At 39.6% G+C, this 21549-nt stretch overlaps 3 protein-coding genes across 4 annotated transcripts; 2 read left to right on the top strand and 1 right to left on the bottom strand.

The window, feature by feature from the left end:
* The first annotated feature begins 231 nt into the window (after nt 1-231).
* Nucleotides 232-6112, top strand: LOC145910384 (uncharacterized). Of its 2 annotated transcripts, XM_082997485.1 has the most exons (10): nt 232-329; nt 558-806; nt 1082-1255; nt 1449-2260; nt 2401-2534; nt 2622-2706; nt 3083-3253; nt 3402-3565; nt 3728-3931; nt 4042-6112. In XM_082997485.1, the coding sequence occupies exons 2-10, from the start codon at nt 696-698 to the stop codon at nt 6054-6056; spliced, it is 3870 nt and encodes a 1289-aa protein (XP_082853611.1). In that variant the 5' UTR covers nt 232-329; nt 558-695; the 3' UTR covers nt 6057-6112. The 2 variants fall into 2 exon arrangements, with proteins under 2 accessions (XP_082853611.1, XP_082853612.1); XM_082997486.1 differs by lacking the exon at nt 558-806 and having other exon boundaries at nt 242-329.
* Nucleotides 6113-6929: 817 nt separating this feature from the next.
* Nucleotides 6930-9938, top strand: LOC145910385 (CCR4-NOT transcription complex subunit 11-like). The gene is made up of 8 exons (XM_082997488.1): nt 6930-7196; nt 7356-7622; nt 7882-8089; nt 8205-8408; nt 8664-8793; nt 8928-9057; nt 9163-9270; nt 9737-9938. Exons 1-8 carry the CDS (start codon nt 7077-7079, stop codon nt 9923-9925), a joined length of 1356 nt encoding a protein of 451 aa, XP_082853614.1. The 5' UTR covers nt 6930-7076; the 3' UTR covers nt 9926-9938.
* Nucleotides 9939-10965: 1027 nt separating this feature from the next.
* LOC145910386 (uncharacterized) lies at nt 10966-12477 on the bottom strand. The gene is made up of 2 exons (XM_082997489.1): nt 11991-12477; nt 10966-11199 (listed from the first exon to the last, which is right to left on the bottom strand). Exons 1-2 carry the CDS (start codon nt 12395-12397, stop codon nt 10971-10973), a joined length of 636 nt encoding a protein of 211 aa, XP_082853615.1. The 5' UTR covers nt 12398-12477; the 3' UTR covers nt 10966-10970.
* Nucleotides 12478-21549: the final 9072 nt, after the last annotated feature.

Raw genomic sequence — 21549 nt, 5'->3', positions numbered from 1 at the left:
TGGTGTCTTACGTTGTTTAATCCAAGACAATCTTTAGTTTTAGAGTCGAAATACAATTAATATAAGTACAGTGTCTTCAATCAGTTGTGCTTTACCAACAGAGCGACGCTGGGTTTTGCTTATGCTTCGGTAATGGTAATAAATGTAAGTGTCGTTAGAGCGCAATGTAAACTTACTTTTGAATACATAAATAATAGACATTGCTGGTAAATCACTTGCTTCATGTTTTGTAGCCAGAAAAATGTATTAGAGTAAAACCTGGTGACCCAAACACACATTCTAAACACTTGCCGACGAATGTTTGCACGAATGGGTCACAAGATGGTTGGGTAAGTTGCCGGTTTTAAGGGGTAATTATGCAAGTTGTTTGCAAATGCTGTAGTAACTTTTGTGATATGAAATTAACAACTGGGATTGTGCATTTCAAGCATGCCCATGTAATCAGCAAAATATTCTTTATACATTTAATCGTAAAATGTTATAACTTTGATGTGAGGGTCTTGGGATGTTGTAGTATTGTTGAAATTATTCGAGTATATCTCTGGATTGTGTTGCAGCGCAACAGAACATTGAAAAGACTCAAAAGAAATGTTTCTCTCCTCATACGAGGGCAAATGACCATTGTGTATGAACTAAAAGCTACCTAAATACCTCTTACCAAAGTGGTCAACTGTTTTGGTTGTAACCAATACCAAATGCCTGACGATGTCACATGCCAAGTCAATTCTGGTGACTACTTGCATGTTAGTATTGGCAGTTTAAGTCCTGAAAGAGTCATGTTTGATGGCACGGTACATGCTGGTCTGGTAAGCATTTGGTTTTTCCCTCCCGCATATTTCTTGCCATGTAGGAAGAAACTTGTTTAAAACAACTTGCATTTTGAGGGAGTACTACTGTAGCTTTTAACTAAATCATTTGGCAGTCCTTCTGTGTATACAATTTAGATTTCTTATCTCCAAAAAAAGCAAAACATGTATAAAACTGCCTTTGTTACAATTTTATTTCCTTTTGTTTTATCAAACAAACTAACTTACCATTATTATGAAATATATTAACATATTGGTTGATTTTGAACTGATAGGACCTTGGGTTGGAGTCCAGTATTGAAGCATTCCAAGATCAAAACAACAACACAAACAGTGAGGAAGAGATGCCTAAGTTCTGCAGGTACTGCGGTGAAAACAAGAAACGGATTCAACTTCAATTATGTCAGATCAATTTTGAGGAGGCCATCTACCTTTGTGTGCAAGACAATGTAAGATTAACATTAAAAATTTTAGTTTTTGTGTATCAATGCCTTAGATGTAAGATGAAAAAATATGCATTTGCTGCAAGGCTAGTCCTTCATTTGTTGGTGTGGTTAATATCGAAACTAGGACATATTTTATATACATGTTTTCAAATTAAAGATATGCATCTTAGAAGAAACAATATTTAATTTGTTTCAGTGTCAATTTCCCCTCCTTGAGGCAGATATCGGTGACTTTATTATCAAGCGAAACATAACACAACTGGAAAAAGTTTTGAAGAATCGGTCAAAAACAACTCATCGCAGGCCGTCTTCACAGCGGCGTAAAACCAGGAACGCAAGTAAATCCAAATCCAAAACAAACTCACCATCCTTCAAAGTTGAAGCTTCACCTGCACCCTTTGTGTCTCCACAATCAGCACTTCAAATGCTCAATTTGTTTCCTGATGATATTCTGCAAGATGACTTTAATATTGATGATAGTTCGAGCAATGAAACTGCCATCCATCAAGGGATAGAAAAACCACCAAACTTATCTCCATTTCATGACTCCATAGAAATATTATCTAGTCATGAAGAGTTGTCGCAACTTGCAACTTTACCAGAAGAACTCATGGAAACTGAGGAAACAAAATCCCAAGAAGTTGATAAACTGGATGATGTAGTATCAGACATTGTCAAGGACCAAGCACTTCACAAGAAAAATAATGAGGATTCACCACCTCCATCAAATGATGCCTTGGATGCCATTTTGTCTGATTCCTCAGATTCTTCTTCTGAGAAGGTCTGCCGAAATTATGAGCAGAAAGAAGACCCTTTGACATTTTTGATGGAGACATCTGCTGATCCAATTGGCCCTCCATCGATTGAAAGTGAAATGTTACAGTTTTATAACAGTAGGAATTCTTGTTGGCTTGATGTTTTGCTGCAGTGCTTTGTCATTGTTCCTAATGTTCGGTTGGCTCTCAACAAGGCGACTGCACAGGAGTCAGATCAAAGCTGTTTGTTGAGGTACATTGCTTGAAAAATGTTTTATTTGCATCTTTCTACAAGTTTTATTATGTTTCTTGTGAATGCTGTGCAAAATGTTCTTATTATTGCATGCGTATTTTTTTCAAAATATCTTTAAAATGTTAATGTTTTATGTGCAGGTTATGTCGACTGTATGATTTGTGTCAGCAAAAGTTGTCACACAATGTGCCCATTCAAGAAGCAGAGGAAATCATGGAAAAGGCCCGGAACAGTGTTTTATCATTTTTAGCTTCAAGATTCCAATTGCAACCTGGTAAGTTATTTTGAAACAACTGAATAGAACTTAGCATGCATATATGCATGTTCTGTGTTTTACCCCAACTATTTTTCTTATTTTTAGGAGCCCACGAAGGTGCGGCAGAAATGTTTAAAAACATGATGAAGTTGAACAAGGGACTGTCAACCGGCTTTTCTGTCACATTGAGGTAAGCTCATATTAGTTGTGAAGAGTAGTTAATATTGTCAATTTTACAGAAAATGTAGTTTTTGTGACTAAAGTAGATTAAAATGATAAGCAAAGTTGAGCCAATAATATGAATTGTGTAAGCTGCAGACAGATGGCCACTGTTTGACCTAAAAGGTCTCATGAGTGCAGCTGGTGTGACTATCAGACCACTGACCAAACGGCCAAGCAAAGACTTCTACTTGCGGTGACTATACACCAGCTGCACTGATGAGAACTTTTAGGTCGAAACAGTGGCCATCTGTCTGCAGCTTACACAGTAGATTAAAATGTTGGTAATTTGCTAAACTCAAAAGTTTCTCAGAAAATGTTGCAAACCAACTGTTAATATATTTTAGGTGGGAGTTTGAATGTGATTCTTGCGAACACAAGGATGTAAGGCGTGTTATGACAGAACTTGTGTCATTTCTATCTTCCACCACCAACTTCCATCCTCTTAATGCCATGTCCCTAAAGTCATGTTCATCTTGTGGCAAAGATAATCAAACACTGACAATGATCATGGAAAAGTAAGAAAATCTTAAAACTTTGTGATAAAGTTTAAGGAAGCAGTCTGTCCAAATTTCTTTTCCCCATTTTATTTTATAAGGATTTAAAAGTATTGGTGGACTGTTTCTGCGGAAAATAACTAACAAAAACATTGTGTGATTTGTACAGGGTTCCCATTTGTGTGATGATGCACTTTCAGCAAGGGTTGTCTCACAATCGGTTTTCAACACTGGATTTTGGCCTTGAAGGTTGTTTGTACTCAGTGTGTGCTGTTATCCAATACATTACTGAGCCGTTCAACCACTTCATTGTATGGATAAGGGACTGCAAAGGTATGTTCATATTTATAAATGTAGTAAGTGATATGCTCGATGCCATATTTTCATTTTTTTATAAGATTTAGCAAATATCAATTTTGCTGATTGAAAGTATGAATAATACTTTAGAAAATGGTTTAAGTCAAGACATCTAAACCTATATATTGCCCTTTTTAGCAAACAAGTGGATGTGTTGTGATGATCTGCAAAAATCCACATGTTCCTGGCAAAAAAAGGCACCTAAAATCCCCCCTAAACAGATTCACATGGTCATGTGGGAAAAACAGGGTGCAGTGGCATCTTACTTTTTGCAAGATTCACCATCAGGGGGAGCTGCCTATTTTATGGATACCGTGGTCAACTTGGAAGCAGCTCTTTCAGGTAAAAGTTAATTTTTCAAAAAAATTATGTCAGTAGAGTTATTGTTACAAGTAGTTTCTTTTTGTGTAAGATGTTTTTTTCTTTGGCTGAGCTTTGTCTTTAAATTCCAGATGATGAAATTGTTCATGAAAGCGATAAAGTGGAAACTATCATTTTGGAAGATGCAGAGGAAGACCAAAAACTGTCTCCTGGCACTTCCAGCTCCGAGAGGCAAGACACCACAATAATGACATTAGAAGATAATAGATCGAATAAAATTGAAGCAACATCTAAGCTAATACAAACCAAAGATACCCCTTCACCATATCCAGAAGTCATGAATGTTGATGATGGCATAACCAATATAGTTTTAAGTGACTCTGATTCATCAGAAGACATCAACTTCCATTGTAAGAGAACATCCTCGCTTCATGTATTAAGCCCTACCCCCAGTGAAGGAAGCATGTCTGGGCAACAAACTTCTGAAGCAGAATTAACAAAGGATGACACAAAAGTCTGTGACCAAACCTCATCTATTTTCCTGGTGCCAAATGATAAAACCAAAATGAATCCTGTGATTGAAAACAAAAAGCAACGTAAAATGGTTGCCATGCAGCCTGTTGTGAAGCTTGAAGACATTATGAAAACACCTCAGCTTCAGGAATTCAATCAAATCAGGGTTAAGCGAAAGAGGGATAGTGTATCTGTGTTGTCCGATGACAGACCCCCGCAACCAAAGCTTGCAAAGCTGCCATGTAATGAAATTTCAAATTTAGACAAGATTGACAAAGAGAGTTCCACAGACATGAATGCTGTAAATGACGACGATGATTTAATTTTTGTGTCACAAACAACCTGCATCGGTCAGAAAAACAGTGATACCGCAAGAAAATCTGCAAGTCGGAGTTTTAAAGGATCCATAAAAGAATCTCAAAAATCTCCAGCTATGAATCAGCGTGACGAAGAATTTGCTTCTAAACCAGAAACTCCCACACCAGTAACGGAACAAATTACCTGTGCAAAACATCACAAGGGTCATCATTGTGAAGCTGACACAATGACAGGAAATACAACAGTTGAGCTTAAAAGTAAAACACCAGACTGTGCAGAGGAGAAACTGAATGAAATCCCATCTCTAAAAGCAAGAGTAAAACGAAGTAAAGAAAGAAGAAGAACAAGATCCCAAACTGAAAAAGCCAGCCGCAAGAATAAATTGAAGAAATCATCCCAAGGAAGTTTGCCTAATAGCTCAGATCAACACATCACTGACCCTGCCTCCACTATAGAAAACATTCCCATTTCCAAAGAGCTCGTAACTGAAAATACCCCAGCATTGGAAACACAACTAAAATCCCTGTTTACCGTTCCACAATCGGCAGTGAATGTTCCAATATCTTTGCCTTCTTACAGCACTGAGATTGGAGGCTTGGCAGTTGTTAAAACTTCGCCACCGGCTTTCCAGGCCCAACCCACCTTTGTCTACCGTCCCCCGGTGCCATCCACACCAACCCCTCCACCTTCGCAAAGAACCTTCTTGAACAAGGTTGACCGCACAACCACCGATTTTCGAAAGCTCAGCAACACGAAAACGCGACAGAAATCGCGGTTACTGGGCCCCGGCAGCAAGTTCGAGTCCTACACGCCGAAGAAATTTCGGCTTGTCGGCTACGAAAAGAAGAACTTGAAACAGGCGGACGGATCCGACCAAAGCCCGTATAGGAGCAGTCGTTCCAATTTGCGAGGCAACCGGCCGGCGTCGTGCGAATCTTCCGACAAATCCTCGGAGGTTTCTGAGTTCACCGATATTTTTCCTGGTCTTGATCGCGCCAGCAGCGACGGAAGCTTTACAACCAAATCCTCCGCTTTCAGTAAAGACTTTTCCACGTATGGCGGTAGCCTCTCCCAGCGCACCAGCCCCTTCACTGTATCTCGTAGCCCATCGTCAGTTGGTACCGCCGTTGGCGATTTATCCAACAACGGGTTTTCGTCATTAACCACAGATGCTCAAGACACTACAGTCGTTGATGATATATTGGATGGTTTGGTAAATGGCGATGGCCCGATTGAAAGCTTTGAGCCTTCAACTCAAAGTCGCTCTTCAACAAATGACGACTCGCAGGATTTGGAGTTTCTTTTGGATTTTTAGTTTTCGCTTTTCTTGAATTTTCTTTTTATAATGCCAATAAACTATAAGTTCATGTATTGAAGTCAAGTGGAATCAGGGTGAGGTAGTAAACCTGTACAAGTGAATCAAAATTTTGATTATTTCACATGACCACACAAAGGTAGTAAATAGCGTTGCCAGTTTTGTCGACCGTATTCTAGACAGCGTACACACGTGCTGTGGGGTTGCAACTTCCAGATTGCATTGTTGTCGGTTTCACGAATCTGGAAGCATCATTCGCTGTCACACTTGGCGTTCTAAAAATGCATACCGTATTTACTCGATTGTAAGCCGCGGCTTATAAAGTTTTTTAACCTACCGTTTGTGCGGCTTATATTCGAGGGCGGCATACATTATTTAATGTCACGCCGATATTTTGTCTGCGCTCTGTTTTTTAATGAAATTTACCATCAACTCGCTTCATCGTACCAATACGTTTTATCTCCCAAGATTGTCTGCGTATCTCACAATTTTAAACGACAGATTTGTTGACTATTATTGTTGTAGGGCACCTAAGTTTGTCTTTAACATTAACGTGCGGCTTACATTCGAGGGCGGCTTATATTAATTTTTGAACACCTTCACATGCGGCTTACAATCGAGTAAACACGGTACTTATGCTGGATTTAGCTGACAAAGCGCCGGGCATGACAGAGAACATGTCAAACAGAAATGAAACAAAAGTTAATTTATAGAGGAAATCAGTTATTTGAATTACATATTTCGTGTCAGTGTGGGATTCCAGAGGACATGTTTGTGATTTATTTCTGCAGGACACATATGTGACGTATGTTTTTACCTTCATTGTATTGGATATGTCTCTGAAATCCCATGAGCACTGTGAGTAAACACTTTTTGCTTATGGACGCATTTTAATAAAACATTGAGTTTTGTTTTGTATATGGGTACAATAGCTATATTACTGCTAAACGGTGTTTTCGGTCAAGGATTAAATTAGCTTCGTTGGCTTCGCAAAACAGCTTCGAAGTTAAAGCTGCGACGATGTCACTCTCGTTAAAGGAACTTAGCAATTTGCTTGGATTTCTTCAAGAAGAAGATCTTGTTAATCAGCAGTTTGATAGCTTTTCATCCGCCCTGCAAAAGTCTGGTTTCAACAAGCAGGTATGCAACATTTTGCATGTCAATTTGGCAATGCCAGAATTTAAAATATGACATCCATGGCTTTAATTTTGGGGATTACAAACTGTATGAAGTCACATAGGTACATGTTACTTTAGGCTACTGGCCAGTTTTTGTATAAATTTCTTATCATATTTACAGGACCATTTTCGTGTTGGATGTGCTGTTGTGATTCTTCTGCAACACAAAGATCTATGGCCTGGACCACATCAGCGCTTGGCAGCTGTTTACCTTCTATATGACATGTATCGGTCAGAACCAGTTGCAGCTAATCCTTTTTCCTCTGTGTTTATCCACCTTCTACAGTCTTTTACTGAAGAAAAGGTTACTTCCAGCAATCTCAACTACCCTGCCAGCTTTGGGAAAATTCCCTCATTAACACCCCAAGAAAAAGCATTTTTATCTCAAGTAGGTGGTAACATATATATATCATAAATTCAACTATACCATTCAAATTTTAGCAAGTAGCAACAACAAATATATAGTTTTTGCAATGAAAGCAGGGTTTAGCAATTATCCGAACAGAAAAAGCTGGTAACGGAATTGTCTTGTCACTTACTTACTTATAACTATAACAACTTTAGTAGATAAGCAATTTATTAGCAGTGTCAGCACACACTTTTTTTTCTTCAAGTTTTAAATGTTTTATGTATTTTTTTTATTGTAGTTAATAGCGGCCCCATCAAAAGAACTGCTGAAAAAAACACCCAACACTGTTCTTTCCACCAAACCATCTGACGTAAATTCTCAAGCTTATGATGTGAGTGGCTTGCAACTTTCTATGGTAGAAAAGCAGTCACAACTTGCCGCTATGAACAAAGCTGGGATTTCCTGCATTATTTCTAATCCAGACACATTCGTTCCTGCTGACAATGGTAGGCAATCATTGTTTGCATAGAGACATTTTTAACCCTGTTATTGAACTAATTATCAATTGTATCTGAAGAATTAAGCCATGGTAATAATTCACCACATGACTTCTATTGATAGATGACAACAAAACGAATACAAAGGTTATGGAAAGTTTACTGACGACAAACAATGCACCATCTGTTCAAAATCTACGGCCTGAATTTATTCGGCCAGCTCCTCCCCTTCATCCATGCAATGATGAACTAATTTGGATGAATCCAACCGATATATCGAGACACACATTCGCATGGGACACAAACATGGCACAAAACACAAACACAGGTGATAATATTAAAAATTAGTGGTAAAGTGTTAATTGTTTGGGCACAAACATCCATTTTGCTATTTTTGATACGGTTAAATCATTTACGTAGTTCAACAACGTTCTGGTGCTATCTATCTGTTAAATTTAACCTTTATAAAGATATTTTCATAAAAATACTCTTATGCCTGGAAACATTGCTTTAAACTGTGGATAATGGAGACATAGCAGAAAAAACGATATTCCGTAGCTTGAACAATGTTTTGTGCATGCAGGTGTCGAAGTAAAACGAATGATGGCGAAAGCATTTAAAACTGCCCTAACTGTTCCACAACAACAACAGCTGCTTGACGAGTTTAACAATGACCAAAAACTTATATATCATGTGGGTCTAACACCTGCCAAGTAAGAATGTGTTTTTTTGGACAGACATTCAAAACCATGCATGGAAGTTCACATTGCATATGATTTACAGGAACAAAATACCCTGTTTTAGGGTTAATAGATTTTGCAGGGTTTTTAGTCTTCATAATTTACAGGTTGCCAGATCTTGTTGAAAATAATCCTCTCGTTGCTATTGAGGCTTTGTTGATGTTGATGCAATCCAGTCAGATTACTGAATATTTCACCGTTCTTGTAAACATGGACATGTCGCTGCATTCGATGGAGGTAAGGACCCACACTTTGTTGTATTGTGTGGTCGGTTTTACCTAATTTATATTGTTTAAACTTGGGTAGGGTTGCCTAAAAAGGTTGAACGTTATTTTTCTGCAGGTTGTAAACCGGTTAACTACGGCTGTAGAGTTGCCGACCGAGTTCATTCACTTGTATATTTCGAATTGTATTTCGACTTGTGAAACTATCAAGGATAAGTACATGCAGGTAAGAAGTTAGATCCAATGCTGGAACTGTGGGAGAAACGTTCTATCAAACTAAAAATGATGGTTGCGATACGTATTTGTGTTCTGTTTTGTTTAGTAAATGTAAACTATTAGAAAAAGAAATGGAAATAGGCTAATTTGTTGCTGATGCTGCCAGGCATATTACTTGGTAATGTAAGGCTCTTCTGACAAAAAAGAAAAACTAAACTAGTAGAAATGCTTCTAAACAACAAATAATTTCAATACGTACCTTTGTGCGTCGCAGTAAATGCAGTTTTCTGTTTGAAGTAAGTTGCGGTAGTAATTTTAATTATACCTCATTAGCTTTAGTTGAAAACATTTCTGTCTGACACCTGGTTTTCGTGGACTCACGATAAACATTCACCGTGGTTAAGAAGTACTCTGGTCAGTGTTACAACTGCACTGTTGTGATTGACACCTAACTAACTCATTATTCTTATTCCCAGAATCGCCTCGTCCGATTGGTGTGCGTTTTCCTGCAGTCGCTCATCCGGAACAAGATCATCAACGTAAAGGAACTCTTTATCGAAGTTCAGGCGTTTTGCATCGAGTTCGGCCGCATCCGGGAGGCTGCTGGTCTTTTTCGTTTGTTGAAACAACTTGACAGCGGAGAGGGCGAAACCGCCCGACGATAATGCATACATTTATACTTTAATACAATTGACCATGCATTTACCGGACCATGAAAACGTGTTACTTTGTGCCAGATGGGACAAAATTTAAATGTTAATTACTTTCTCAACGTCTTGTTTTGCTGAACTTTTGGCCCACCACGGACGCCTTCCAATAAAGTCTCTTTTAACATGTTGGGTAAACAGGCATGTTCGTTTTAATGTTGCTCGAAAGCTGACACCCAATTTCGTTGGTAATTTTCGCTTCAGTTCTAGAATTTCGCGACAAAACATTCACGGACCCCAATAGTTAAGAACCTATATTACAATAAGGACGTGATAAACTTTGCCGCAACGATTACTCCATAGAGTCTAAAAGCGGTATTTCATCTAATGGTTACCATGTGATTCAAATATGTCTGATTTAGGATCCGTTATGTTTCAGACTTAGCAGTGCTGCTCTCCCTGTGTACTACATTAACACGTGTTATTGATCGTCAGCGAGATGTACAATGATGCAACATCAACCTGCAGCTGATTCCGATTACCTTACAATTTTGGCAGTTCTCGGGACGATTAAATCTGTCGATTAGGACGGTTTGCTGGTGAGGTTCAAACCTTACAGGATCAAAGGAAACATTCATTGAACCAAGTTGGCGATAGTGTTTCGATAAATTTGGCCAGAACCGCCGGGTAGCCACCAATAACGTAATATGCAGCTTGTCGCAACCCATCACTTCCCGGCTGCGATCTTACGGCAGGCGGTGATTCTCCATGAGGAAATGACCTTCACATGGGCGCCTGACTTGGTAACCCTTGTGGTTTGATCGGTACCCATGTTATTTTATGAATCAAGTCTATATTGTTTATGTGCATCAGTGACTTTGCGTGCCAAGTGAAGGTGAGTTGATTTTTATATAGAGAGACGTCACAACCCATGTTTGATAGCCAAAAATATTTTCAAACACTTATTTTATGTACATAATTCACAGAACCCACATTATACTACACTAATCTGTCTACGTGTGTTAAGATGAAGACTTAATCCATTTTTCTTGCTGACAAATAATCAAAAAGATTGACTTTGGCTCCTTAGGATCATTTTGTGCTTCTGGCGCATTTTTGTTTTTTTCTCTTTTCTCCTTTTTTGCTTTTTTTTAGATTGGTTGCTAATGTTAATGGGTTCCTCGCTTGATTCTTCTTCAGGGGTGGAATTGTGAATTGATTCTATGCTTGATTCATCACTGAAACTCTGTGATTCGCTTGTTTTCGCCGGATTTTCTTCTGGCATGTCTTGCCTAAAATATGCGAAAACAGTACGTTTAATTCCTGTATCTTAGTTCGAAACTGGTTTTGCTTTAATGACCTTTTGAACTTGTTTATTTGATCAAACCAAATCTCCTTAAGCTTATATTTGTATTACAAACAGGGCTTCTGGGTTCATGGAACAAAAATTTAATTTTTAAGTAATGAGTGGGGTGATTTTTTATGACCTAGTGATTAGGGCATTTTTTGTCAAGGAAGTCATATTTTTTTACAAGGTGCTTTTGAAACGCACACATATCACGTAAAATAAGGTAAAAATTCACATCAATTCGTATTTATGCTTTGGGGCAAAAAATAGATTTGAAGGTCATTAATGTCATAGATTAAAAAGTTTTTGTTCGACTTTGGTTACTTGCATATATTCAGGCCTGTGCGACGGTAAAATGTTCAATTCTTTGTCTTATACACCCTTGGTCTAAAAAAATAGTGCTTTTCACAATTTAATGTTCCTTTTGCTTATAACTTATCTCGTATACAATGGATTAAGCAAATGCTGACTATTTTTAAAATTATATACGTTTTTATAGTTGATCATAATGTATAAGAACAAGGATTGTTCGTTAATTTATCACTTGGTTGCTGATAATTTCATGTCAAATTTGCCCCAAAATAATGTGATATTGTTGAGCATATTTTGGCAAAATTAGAGTTTTTTTTGCCCGGGTAATAATTTAAAAAATATAATTTTATCAATAAGTTATAGGGTTCAACGCCAAAGGAATGATAAATCACATGTCTGATCATTTCATTGCAAATAACTTACTTTTTGAAATCATGCCGCTTTGTTTTTGCATTATTGTTGGAAAATTTAATAGATTCCCCGTGGTCTTTTTGGGCCGTAAACTTTCGCTTTCTTTTAAGGTCCTTCATGGTTGTGCGTGATTTTTTCACTTCAATCTTATTTAGCTTCCCATCACACTCCAACACTCGATACACATACAGTCGCCTATTGTTCAAGCTGTAGTATTTCTTTTCGTCTTTTATCACTTCAATTTTGTCGATGGACTGAACCTTCTCTTGCCGTTTCGTTTCGTCCAAATTTGCTAAATCATCGATTAAATCGTGCACCTTCCCATAGTTTCCACCAAACCTTTCACTGATGGTATTTTGTGTGAAACGAATCGTTGATGGGTTAAGTACCATTTTTTCTTCATTGTTGGCGTTGGCCATGTTTGTGTTGTTCAGTTATGGTACTTATTGTTTTATCTGCAGCGAAGACCGGATTACTGATTTCGAGCAGCCCCTAATATTAAACTGTGAAATAATAAAAGTTTTTCATGCGATTGCCAACGATAACTGCTTCGACCTCTATAAAATTGTCTGTGCACAGAAACAGCGCAACAAAAACGCCTCGTTTAGCAATAAATTAGCACGGCAACTCTAACACCCCAAACGGGTTATAACTGTGGCTGAGCGAAGTCAACACAATGTAAGCTAGAACAGGACTACCCTAACGTTTGACAAAGTTAAATGTTGGGACACAATGTAATCTATAGCGCGACTACCCTAACGTTTAACAAAGTTACCTGTTGAGACACAATGTAATCTATAGCGCGACTACCCTAACGTTTAACACAGTTACCTGTTGAGACACAATGTAATCTACAGCGCGACTACTCCAACGTTTGACAAAGTTTCCTGTTGGGACACAATGTAAGCTATAGCGTGATAACCCAAACGTTTGACAAAGTTACCTGTTGAGACACAATGTAAGCTATAGCGTGATAACCCAAACGTTTGACAAAGTTACCTGTTGAGACACAATGTAAGCTATTGCGCGACTACCCTAACGTTTGACAAAGTTAAATGTTGGGACACAATGTAATCTATAGCGCGACTACCCTAACGTTTGACAAAGTTTCCTGTTGGGACACAATGTAAGCTATAGCGTGACAACCCTAACGTCTGACAAAGTTACCTGTTGAGACACAATGTAAGCTATTGCGCGACTACCCTAACGTTTGACATAGTTAAATGTTGGGACACAATGCAATCTATAGCGCGACTACCCTAACGTTTGACAAAGTTTCCTGTTGGGACACAATGTAAGCTATAGCGTGACAACCCTAACGTTTAACACACTTACCTGTTGAGACACAATGTAAGCTATAGCGCGACTACTCCAACGTTTGACAAAGTTTCCTGTTGGGACACAATGTAAGCTATAGCGTGATAACCCAAACGTTTCACAAAGTTACCTGTTGAGACACAATGTAAGCTATTGCGCGACTACCCTAACGTTTGACAAAGTTAAATGTTGGGACACAATGTAATCTATAGCGCGACTACCCTAACGTTTGACAAAGTTTCCTGTTGGGACACAATGTAAGCTATAGCGTGACAACCCTAACGTTTGACAAAGTTACCTGTTGAGACACAATGTAAGCTATTGCGCGACTACCCTAACGTTTGACAAAGTTACCTGTTGAGACACAATGTAATCTATAGCGCGACTACTCCAACGTTTGACAAAGTTTCCTGTTGGGACACAATGTAAGCTATAGCGTGACAACCCTAACGTTTGACAAAGTTACCTGTTAAGACACAATGTAAGCTATTGCGCGACTACCTTAACGTTTGACAAAGTTTCCTGTTGAGACACAATGTAAGCTATTGCGCGACTACCCTAACGTTTGACAAAGTTACCTGTTGGGACACAATGTAAGCTATAGCGTGACAACCCTAACGTTTGACAAAGTTACCTGTTGAGACACAATGTAAGCTATAGCGCGACTACCCTAACGTTTGACAAAGTTTCCTGTTGGGACACAACGCAAGCTATAGCGTGATAACCCTAACGTTTGACAAAGTTACCTGTTGGGACACAATGTAAGCTATAACAGGGCTACCATAAAGTTTGACAAAGTTACCCGTTGGGACATGTAAGGTATAGCGCGACCACCCTAACGTTGGACAAAGTTACCTGTTGGGACACAATGTAAGCTATATAGCGCAACTACCCTAACGTTTGACAAAGTTACCTGTTGGGACACAATGTAAGCTATATCAGGACCACCCTAACGTTTGACAAAGTTTCCTGTTGGAATACAGTGAAAACTATAGCTTGAATACCCTAACGTTTGACAAAGTTTCCTGTTGGGACACAATGTAAGCTATTGCGCGACTACCCTAACGTTTAACAAAGTTACCTGTTGAGACACAATGTAATCTATAGCGCGACTACCTCAACGTTTGACAAAGTTTCCTGTTGAGACACAATGTAAGCTATTGCGCGACTACCCTAACGTTTGACAAAGTTACCTGTTGGGACACAATGTAAGCTATAGCGTGACAACCCTAACGTTTGACAAAGTTACCTGTTGAGACACAATGTAAGCTATAGCGCGACTACCCTAACGTTTGACAAAGTTTCCTGTTGGGACACAACGCAAGCTATAGCGTGATAACCCTAACGTTTGACAAAGTTACCTGTTGGGACACAATGTAAGCTATAACAGGGCTACCATAAAGTTTGACAAAGTTACCCGTTGGGACATGTAAGGTATAGCGCGACCACCCTAACGTTGGACAAAGTTACCTGTTGGGACACAATGTAAGCTATATAGCGCAACTACCCTAACGTTTGACAAAGTTACCTGTTGGGACACAATGTAAGCTATATCAGGACCACCCTAACGTTTGACAAAGTTTCCTGTTGGAATACAGTGAAAACTATAGCTTGAATACCCTAACGTTTGACAAAGTTTCCTGTTGGGACACAATGTAAGCTATTGCGCGACTACCCTAACGTTTGACAAAGTTTCCTGTTGGAATACAGTGCAAACTATAGGTTGACTACCCTAACGTTTGACAAAGTAACCTGCTGGGACACAATGTAAGCTATATCAGGACCACCCTAACGTTTGACAAAGTTTCCTGTTGGAATACAGTGAAAACTATAGCGCGACTACCCTAACGTTTGACAAAGTTTCCTGTTGGCACACAATGTAAGCTATAACAGGACTACCCTAACGTTTGACAAAGTTACCTGTTGGGACACAATGTAAGCTATAACAGGACTATCCTAACGTTTGACAAAGTTTCCTGTTGGGACACAATGTAAGCTATAACAGGACTACCCTAACGTTTGACAAAGTTACCTGTTGGGACACAATGTAAGCTATAACAGGACAACCCTAACGTTTAACAAAGTTACCTGTTGAGACACAATGTAAGCTATAGCGCGACTACCCTAACGTTTGACAAAGTTTCCTGTTGGAATACAGTGCAAACTATAGGTTGACTACCCTAACGTTTGACAAAGTAACCTGTTGGGACACAATGTAAGCTATATCAGGACCACCCTAACGTTTGACAAAGTTTCCTGTTGGAATACAGTGAAAACTATAGCGCGACTACCCTAACGTTTGACAAAGTTTCCTGTTGGCACACAATGTAAGCTATAACAGGACTACCCTAACGTTTGACAAAGTTACCTGTTGGGACACAATGTAAGCTATAACAGGACTATCCTAACGTTTGACAAAGTTTCCTGTTGGGACACAATGTAAGCTATAACAGGACTACCCTAACGTTTGACAAAGTTACCTGTTGGGACACAATGTAAGCTATAACAGGACTACCCTAACGTTTGACAAAGTTACCTGTTGGGACACAATGTAAGCTATAACAGGACTATCCTAACGTTTGACAAAGTTTCCTGTAGGGACACAATGTAAGCTATAACAGGACTACCCTAACGTTTGGCAAACTTTCCTGTTGGAATACAGTGCAAACTATAGGTTGACTACCCTAACGTTTGACAAAGTTACCTTTTGGAATACAGTGAAAACTATAGCTTGACTACCCTAACATTTGACAAAGTTACCTGTTGAGACACAATGTAAGCTATTGCGCGACTACCCTGACGTTTGACAAAGTTTCCTGTTGGAATACAGTGAAAACTATAACTTGACTACCCTAACGTTTGACAAAGTTTCCTGTTGGGACACAATGTAAGCTATTGCGCGACTACCCTAACGTTTGACAAAGTTTCCTGTTGGAATACAGTGCAAACTATAGGTTGACTACCCTAACGTTTGACAAAGTTACCTATTGGAATACAGTGAAAACTATAGCTTGACTACCCTAACATTTGACAAAGTTTCCTGTTGAGACACAATGTAAGCTATTGCGCGACTACCCTAACGTTTGACAAAGTTACCTGTTGAGACACAATTACTACGTTTCCATGGCCACTTTTCAGGCGCAGTATTCGGCCCGAAGGCCGAAAAACGGAAGTGACGTAGTAAAACGAGGCGCTTGACTGCGCCTGAACTGGCGATCGGTCGGGCGGTCTAGAAGGGGTTGCCTGACCGAGTTGAGGCGAAGTATACTCGGCCCGACGGATTTCGGTTTTTTTGAAGTTGTAACTGTGCAGTCGTGTGGTGATAAGAAATAGTTCTACGAATGGCGTTAGTGTTGTTAACTTGAGTAGTAACAATTTATTGAAAATATTATCCTTGCAGGGAGACAAAAATGTGACTATATAGGGGGACACAATGTAAGCTATAACAGGACTACCCTAACGTTTGACAAAGTTAAATGTTGGGACACAATGTAATCTATAGCGCGACTACCCTAACGTTTAACAAAGTTACCTGTTGAGACACAATGTAATCTATAGCGCGACTACCTTAACGTTTGACAAAGTTTCCTGTTGAGACACAATGTAAGCTATTGCGCGACTACCCTAACGTTTGACAAAGTTACCTGTTGGGACACAATGTAAGCTATAGCGCGACTACCCTAACGTTTGACAAAGTTTCCTGTTGGGACACAATGTAAGCTATAGCGCGACTACCCTAACGTTTGACAAAGTTACTTGTTGAGACACAATGTAAGCTATAGCGTGACAACCCTAACGTTTGACAAAGTTACCTGTTGAGACACAATGTAAGCTATAGCGTGACAACCCTAACGTTTGACAAAGTTACCTGTTGGGACACAATGTAAGCTATTGCGCGACTACCCTAACGTTTGACAAAGTTTCCTGTTGGGACACAATGCAAGCTATAGCGTGATAACCCTAACGTTTGACAAAGTTACCTGTTGGGACACAATGTAAGCTATAACAGGGCTACCATAAAGTTTGACAAAGTTACCCGTTGGGACATGTAAGGTATAGCGCGACTACCCTAACGTTGGACAAAGTTGCCTGTTGGGACACAATGTAAGCTATGTAGCGCAACTACCCTAACGTTTGACAAAGTTACCTGTTGGGACACAATGTAAGCTATATCAGGACCACCCTAACGTTTGACAAAGTTTCCTGTTGGAATACAGTGAAAACTATAGCTTGAATACCCTAACGTTTGACAAAGTAACCTGTTGGGACACAATGTAAGCTATATCAGGACCACCCTAACGTTTGACAAAGTTTCCTGTTGGAATCCAGTGAAAACTATAGCGCGACTACCCTAACGTTTGACAAAGTTTCCTGTTGGCACACAATGTAAGCTATAACAGGACTACCCTAACGTTTGACAAAGTTACCTGTTGAGACACAATTACTACGTTTCCATGGCCACTTTTCAGGCGCAGTACTCGGCCCGAAGGCCGAAAAACGGAAGTGACGTAATAAAACGAGGCGCTTGACTGCGCCTGAACTGGCGATCGGTCGGGCGGTCTAGAAGGGGTTGCCTGACCGAGTTGAGGCGGAGTATACTCGGCCCGACGGATTTCGGTTTTTTTGAAGTTGTAACTGTGCAGTCGTGTGGTGACAAGAAATTAACAATTTGTTGAAAATATTATCCTTGCAGGGAGACAAAAATGTGACTATATAGGGGGACACAATGTAAGCTATAACAGGACTACCCTAACGTTTGACAAAGTTACCTGTTGGGACACAATGTAAGCTATTGCGCGACTACCCTAACGTTTGACAAAGTTACCTGTTGGGACACAGTGTAAGCTATAACAGGACTACCCTAACGTTTGACAAAGTTTCCTGTTGGAATACAGTGAAAACTATAGCTTGACTACCCTAACGTTTGACAAAGTTTCCTGTTGGGACACAATGTAAGCTATTGCGCGACTACCCTAACGTTTGACAAAGTTTCCTGTTGGAATACAGTGCAAACTATAGGTTGACTACCCTAACGTTTGACAAAGTTACCTATTGGAATACAGTGAAAACTATAGCTTGACTACCCTAACATTTGACAAAGTTACCTGTTGAGACACAATGTAAGCTATTGCGCAACTACCCTAACGTTTGACAAAGTTACCTGTTGGGACACAATGTAAGCTATAACAGGACAACCCTAACGTTTAACAAAGTTACCTGTTGAGACACAATGTAAGCTATAGCGCGACTACCCTAACGTTTGACAAAGTTTCCTGTTGGAATACAGTGCAAACTATAGGTTGACTACCCTAACGTTTGACAAAGTAACCTGTTGAGACACAATTACTACGTTTCCATGGCCACTTTTCAGGCGCAGTACTCGGCCCGAAGGCCGAAAAACGGAAGTGACGTAATAAAACGAGGCGCTTGACTGCGCCTGAACTGGCGATCGGTCGGGCGGTCTAGAAGGGGTTGCCTGACCGAGTTGAGGCGGAGTATACTCGGCCCGACGGATTTCGGTTTTTTTGAAGTTGTAACTGTGCAGTCGTGTGGTGATAAGAAATATTTCTGCGAATGGCGTTAGTGTTGTTAACTTGAGTAGTAACAATTTATTGAAAATATTATCCTTGCAGGGAGACAAAAATGTGACTATATAGGGGGACACAATGTAAGCTATAACAGGACTACCCTAACGTTTGACAAAGTTACCTGTTGGGACACAATGTAAGCTATTGCGCGACTACCCTAACGTTTGACAAAGTAACCTGTTGGGACACAATGTAAGCCATAACAGGACTACCCTAACGTTTGACAAAGTTTCCTGTTGGAATACAGTGCAAACTATAGGTTGACTGCCCTAACGTTTGACAAAGTTACCTATTGGAATACAGTGAAAACTATAGCTTGACTACCCTAACGTTTGACAAAGTTTCCTATTGGGGCACAATGTAAGCTATAACAAGACTACCATAACATTTGACAAAGTTACCCGTTGAGACACAATGTAAGCTACAGCGTGACAACCCTAACGTTTAACAAAGTTACCTGTTGAGACACAATGTAAGCTATAGCTTGACTACCCTAACGTTTAACACAGCTAGTGTAGCCGATAACTGCTCTCAAACACTGCTTGCGCAACTTTTTTCCACTGCGCCCCTACGGACACACAAACGTTTAGCCCATGAGTGCCACCATGCGACTGTGTTGGTAACTGTTTGTTTTCTATTCATTGGATTTACACGATCTGGAGTCTGACGTGTGCCTGTGTTTCAGGCAGTTTAGTTAAATCTAGAGCAGAAACGCTACAGGGTGTATTTGGTTGACTCGTGGACTGATGATCTGTATGCCATCGTTACGAAAGGAAGCTGAATATCCCAATCATTTGGTTATGGTTTACATAAGACGAAAGCATTTACAATAAAGTTCGATTGAATTTTTCTACAAGGCCTGATAATTGCGCATGATAAGGGGTCGGTCGTGTTTTGTTGATGTCCAACAAGCGACAAACTTCTGCAAAAAGAATGCCTTTGAAATCACGGCCTTGGCCAGAATGCAAGGATACGGGAATAAGGCAATATAAATCAGCAAGGTTTCATAATTTTAATTTTCTTATTTTCATCGAATTTGGACAACTATGTTGATACCTTATTCAAATAGAATTAGGACCCAAATAGCCTTCACACACAACAGTAGCCCTGTTTTGGTCGAATATACTAATCGGTTTGGGGATAAGAAATTGGTAACTTAAATCTTGTTAACTTTCCCAAACGCTGTTGATAATGAGGAAATCAGTGTCTTTGCATTTACATATCTTTCTTTTGGATAGGTCCTACTGGGACTTTTTATTTTAAAAACAATCCACAAACAAGAATCGAAACAAACAACACGATTAAGAGAGAATGAAATTAGCACACTATATCGAATTTAATTGACAATTCAATGTTTCCGATCATGTTTAAATGCTTACTCTTCGTTCCTTTGCCGGCACTACTTTGATTTTCACAACTCTTACTGCTTTCTTTGGTCTCCAAATCGCCCCATCGGCCAACTCCGGCATGCTTTTGCGTTTTATATCACACCGAATAGCACCCTTTCCCTTCTCCACACAAAGCCTGCTTCCCACGACCCCTAAACTATTGCTGGCAAGTCTTGGCTTATTGCCCATAGTTTTGTAGAACGACCAACTGAAATTGTCAAGTTCCGGATGTTGGCACATTCCGCAGGGAAGCGAAAATTGCGTGATTTTTGGTACTTGGTAAGATTTTGCTTTCGTATTTAGCATAATATCGTGGTGTTTTGTAGTATTCAACATTTCAGGGTACACGTCTTGCTGTTGCGACGGCACACACTCTGTAGAGGTTTGGGTTGCTGAGGGACATTCTGAATTGTTGCGACTCCTTTTGTTGGTCAGTATCAGGTCAATCTGTTCAGCGGGAGCATTTGGTAAAACCGCAACCTCATGTTCTTTCCGTTTCAATTCGACCACATCGTAGCTATTTCTTGATTTGAAGTCTTGCGAAAACGTCCCATAATTTATTTCCTTTGTAGGTGTTTGCTTTCCAGCTCCTAAATCAAACGTTGGCCTTGTCAACGCTTCAAGTTTTTTAATGGCCGGATAACTTTCCCCACCAATATTCTTATCATTCACATTATCATCGGGATGTCTACCACCTTGTGTTTTCATTGGTAAAGGCCGCACAGAGTTGAAAGTGGCTGCCATCCTTTCCCCTTCACTGTCTTTCACTCCCGATTTTGCTTTGCAAGTTGTTGAGTTTTTTACGCCATAATTGCCCGGCAACGCATTGAATTTCACAGGCTGAAATTGATCCTTTCTTTTGTGTTGTCCGTTCGTTTGTGAAGAAGAAACAAAAGGGCATATGTAATAAAACTTCTCGAACAGAATACGTCCACATTAAAAGCATTTTGTAAAAAACGTAGTGCATACTGTTTCAGCCTATAAGGGCGTATCATGGGTATGCCTTGATTGCCTGCAAATGCGGTGAAACATTTTTTTTTCTTTTACAAACTTGTGTATTTTGTCCACATTAGCCTACAGAAGGGTTTACAGTTTCTAAAGTATTTACAAATTAAGAGACTATCTCGCTGTAGCAATTACATTTTTGCAAAATCAGCAACCTTTGGTGACGTATACGCAAACTTACTTTCTCGTTGGCCGAAGGCTTTCGAAGGTGTGATCAACAGTGACACCGCGCCTTAAGACGATCGAAAAGCCATCATTTTTGGTGGTGAACTG

The sequence above is a fragment of the Ascidia mentula genome, chromosome 8 (assembly GCF_947561715.1).
Source record: "Ascidia mentula chromosome 8, kaAscMent1.1, whole genome shotgun sequence".
Lineage (NCBI taxonomy): Eukaryota > Metazoa > Chordata > Ascidiacea > Phlebobranchia > Ascidiidae > Ascidia > Ascidia mentula.
This window is presented reverse-complemented; position numbering and strand designations above follow the sequence as displayed.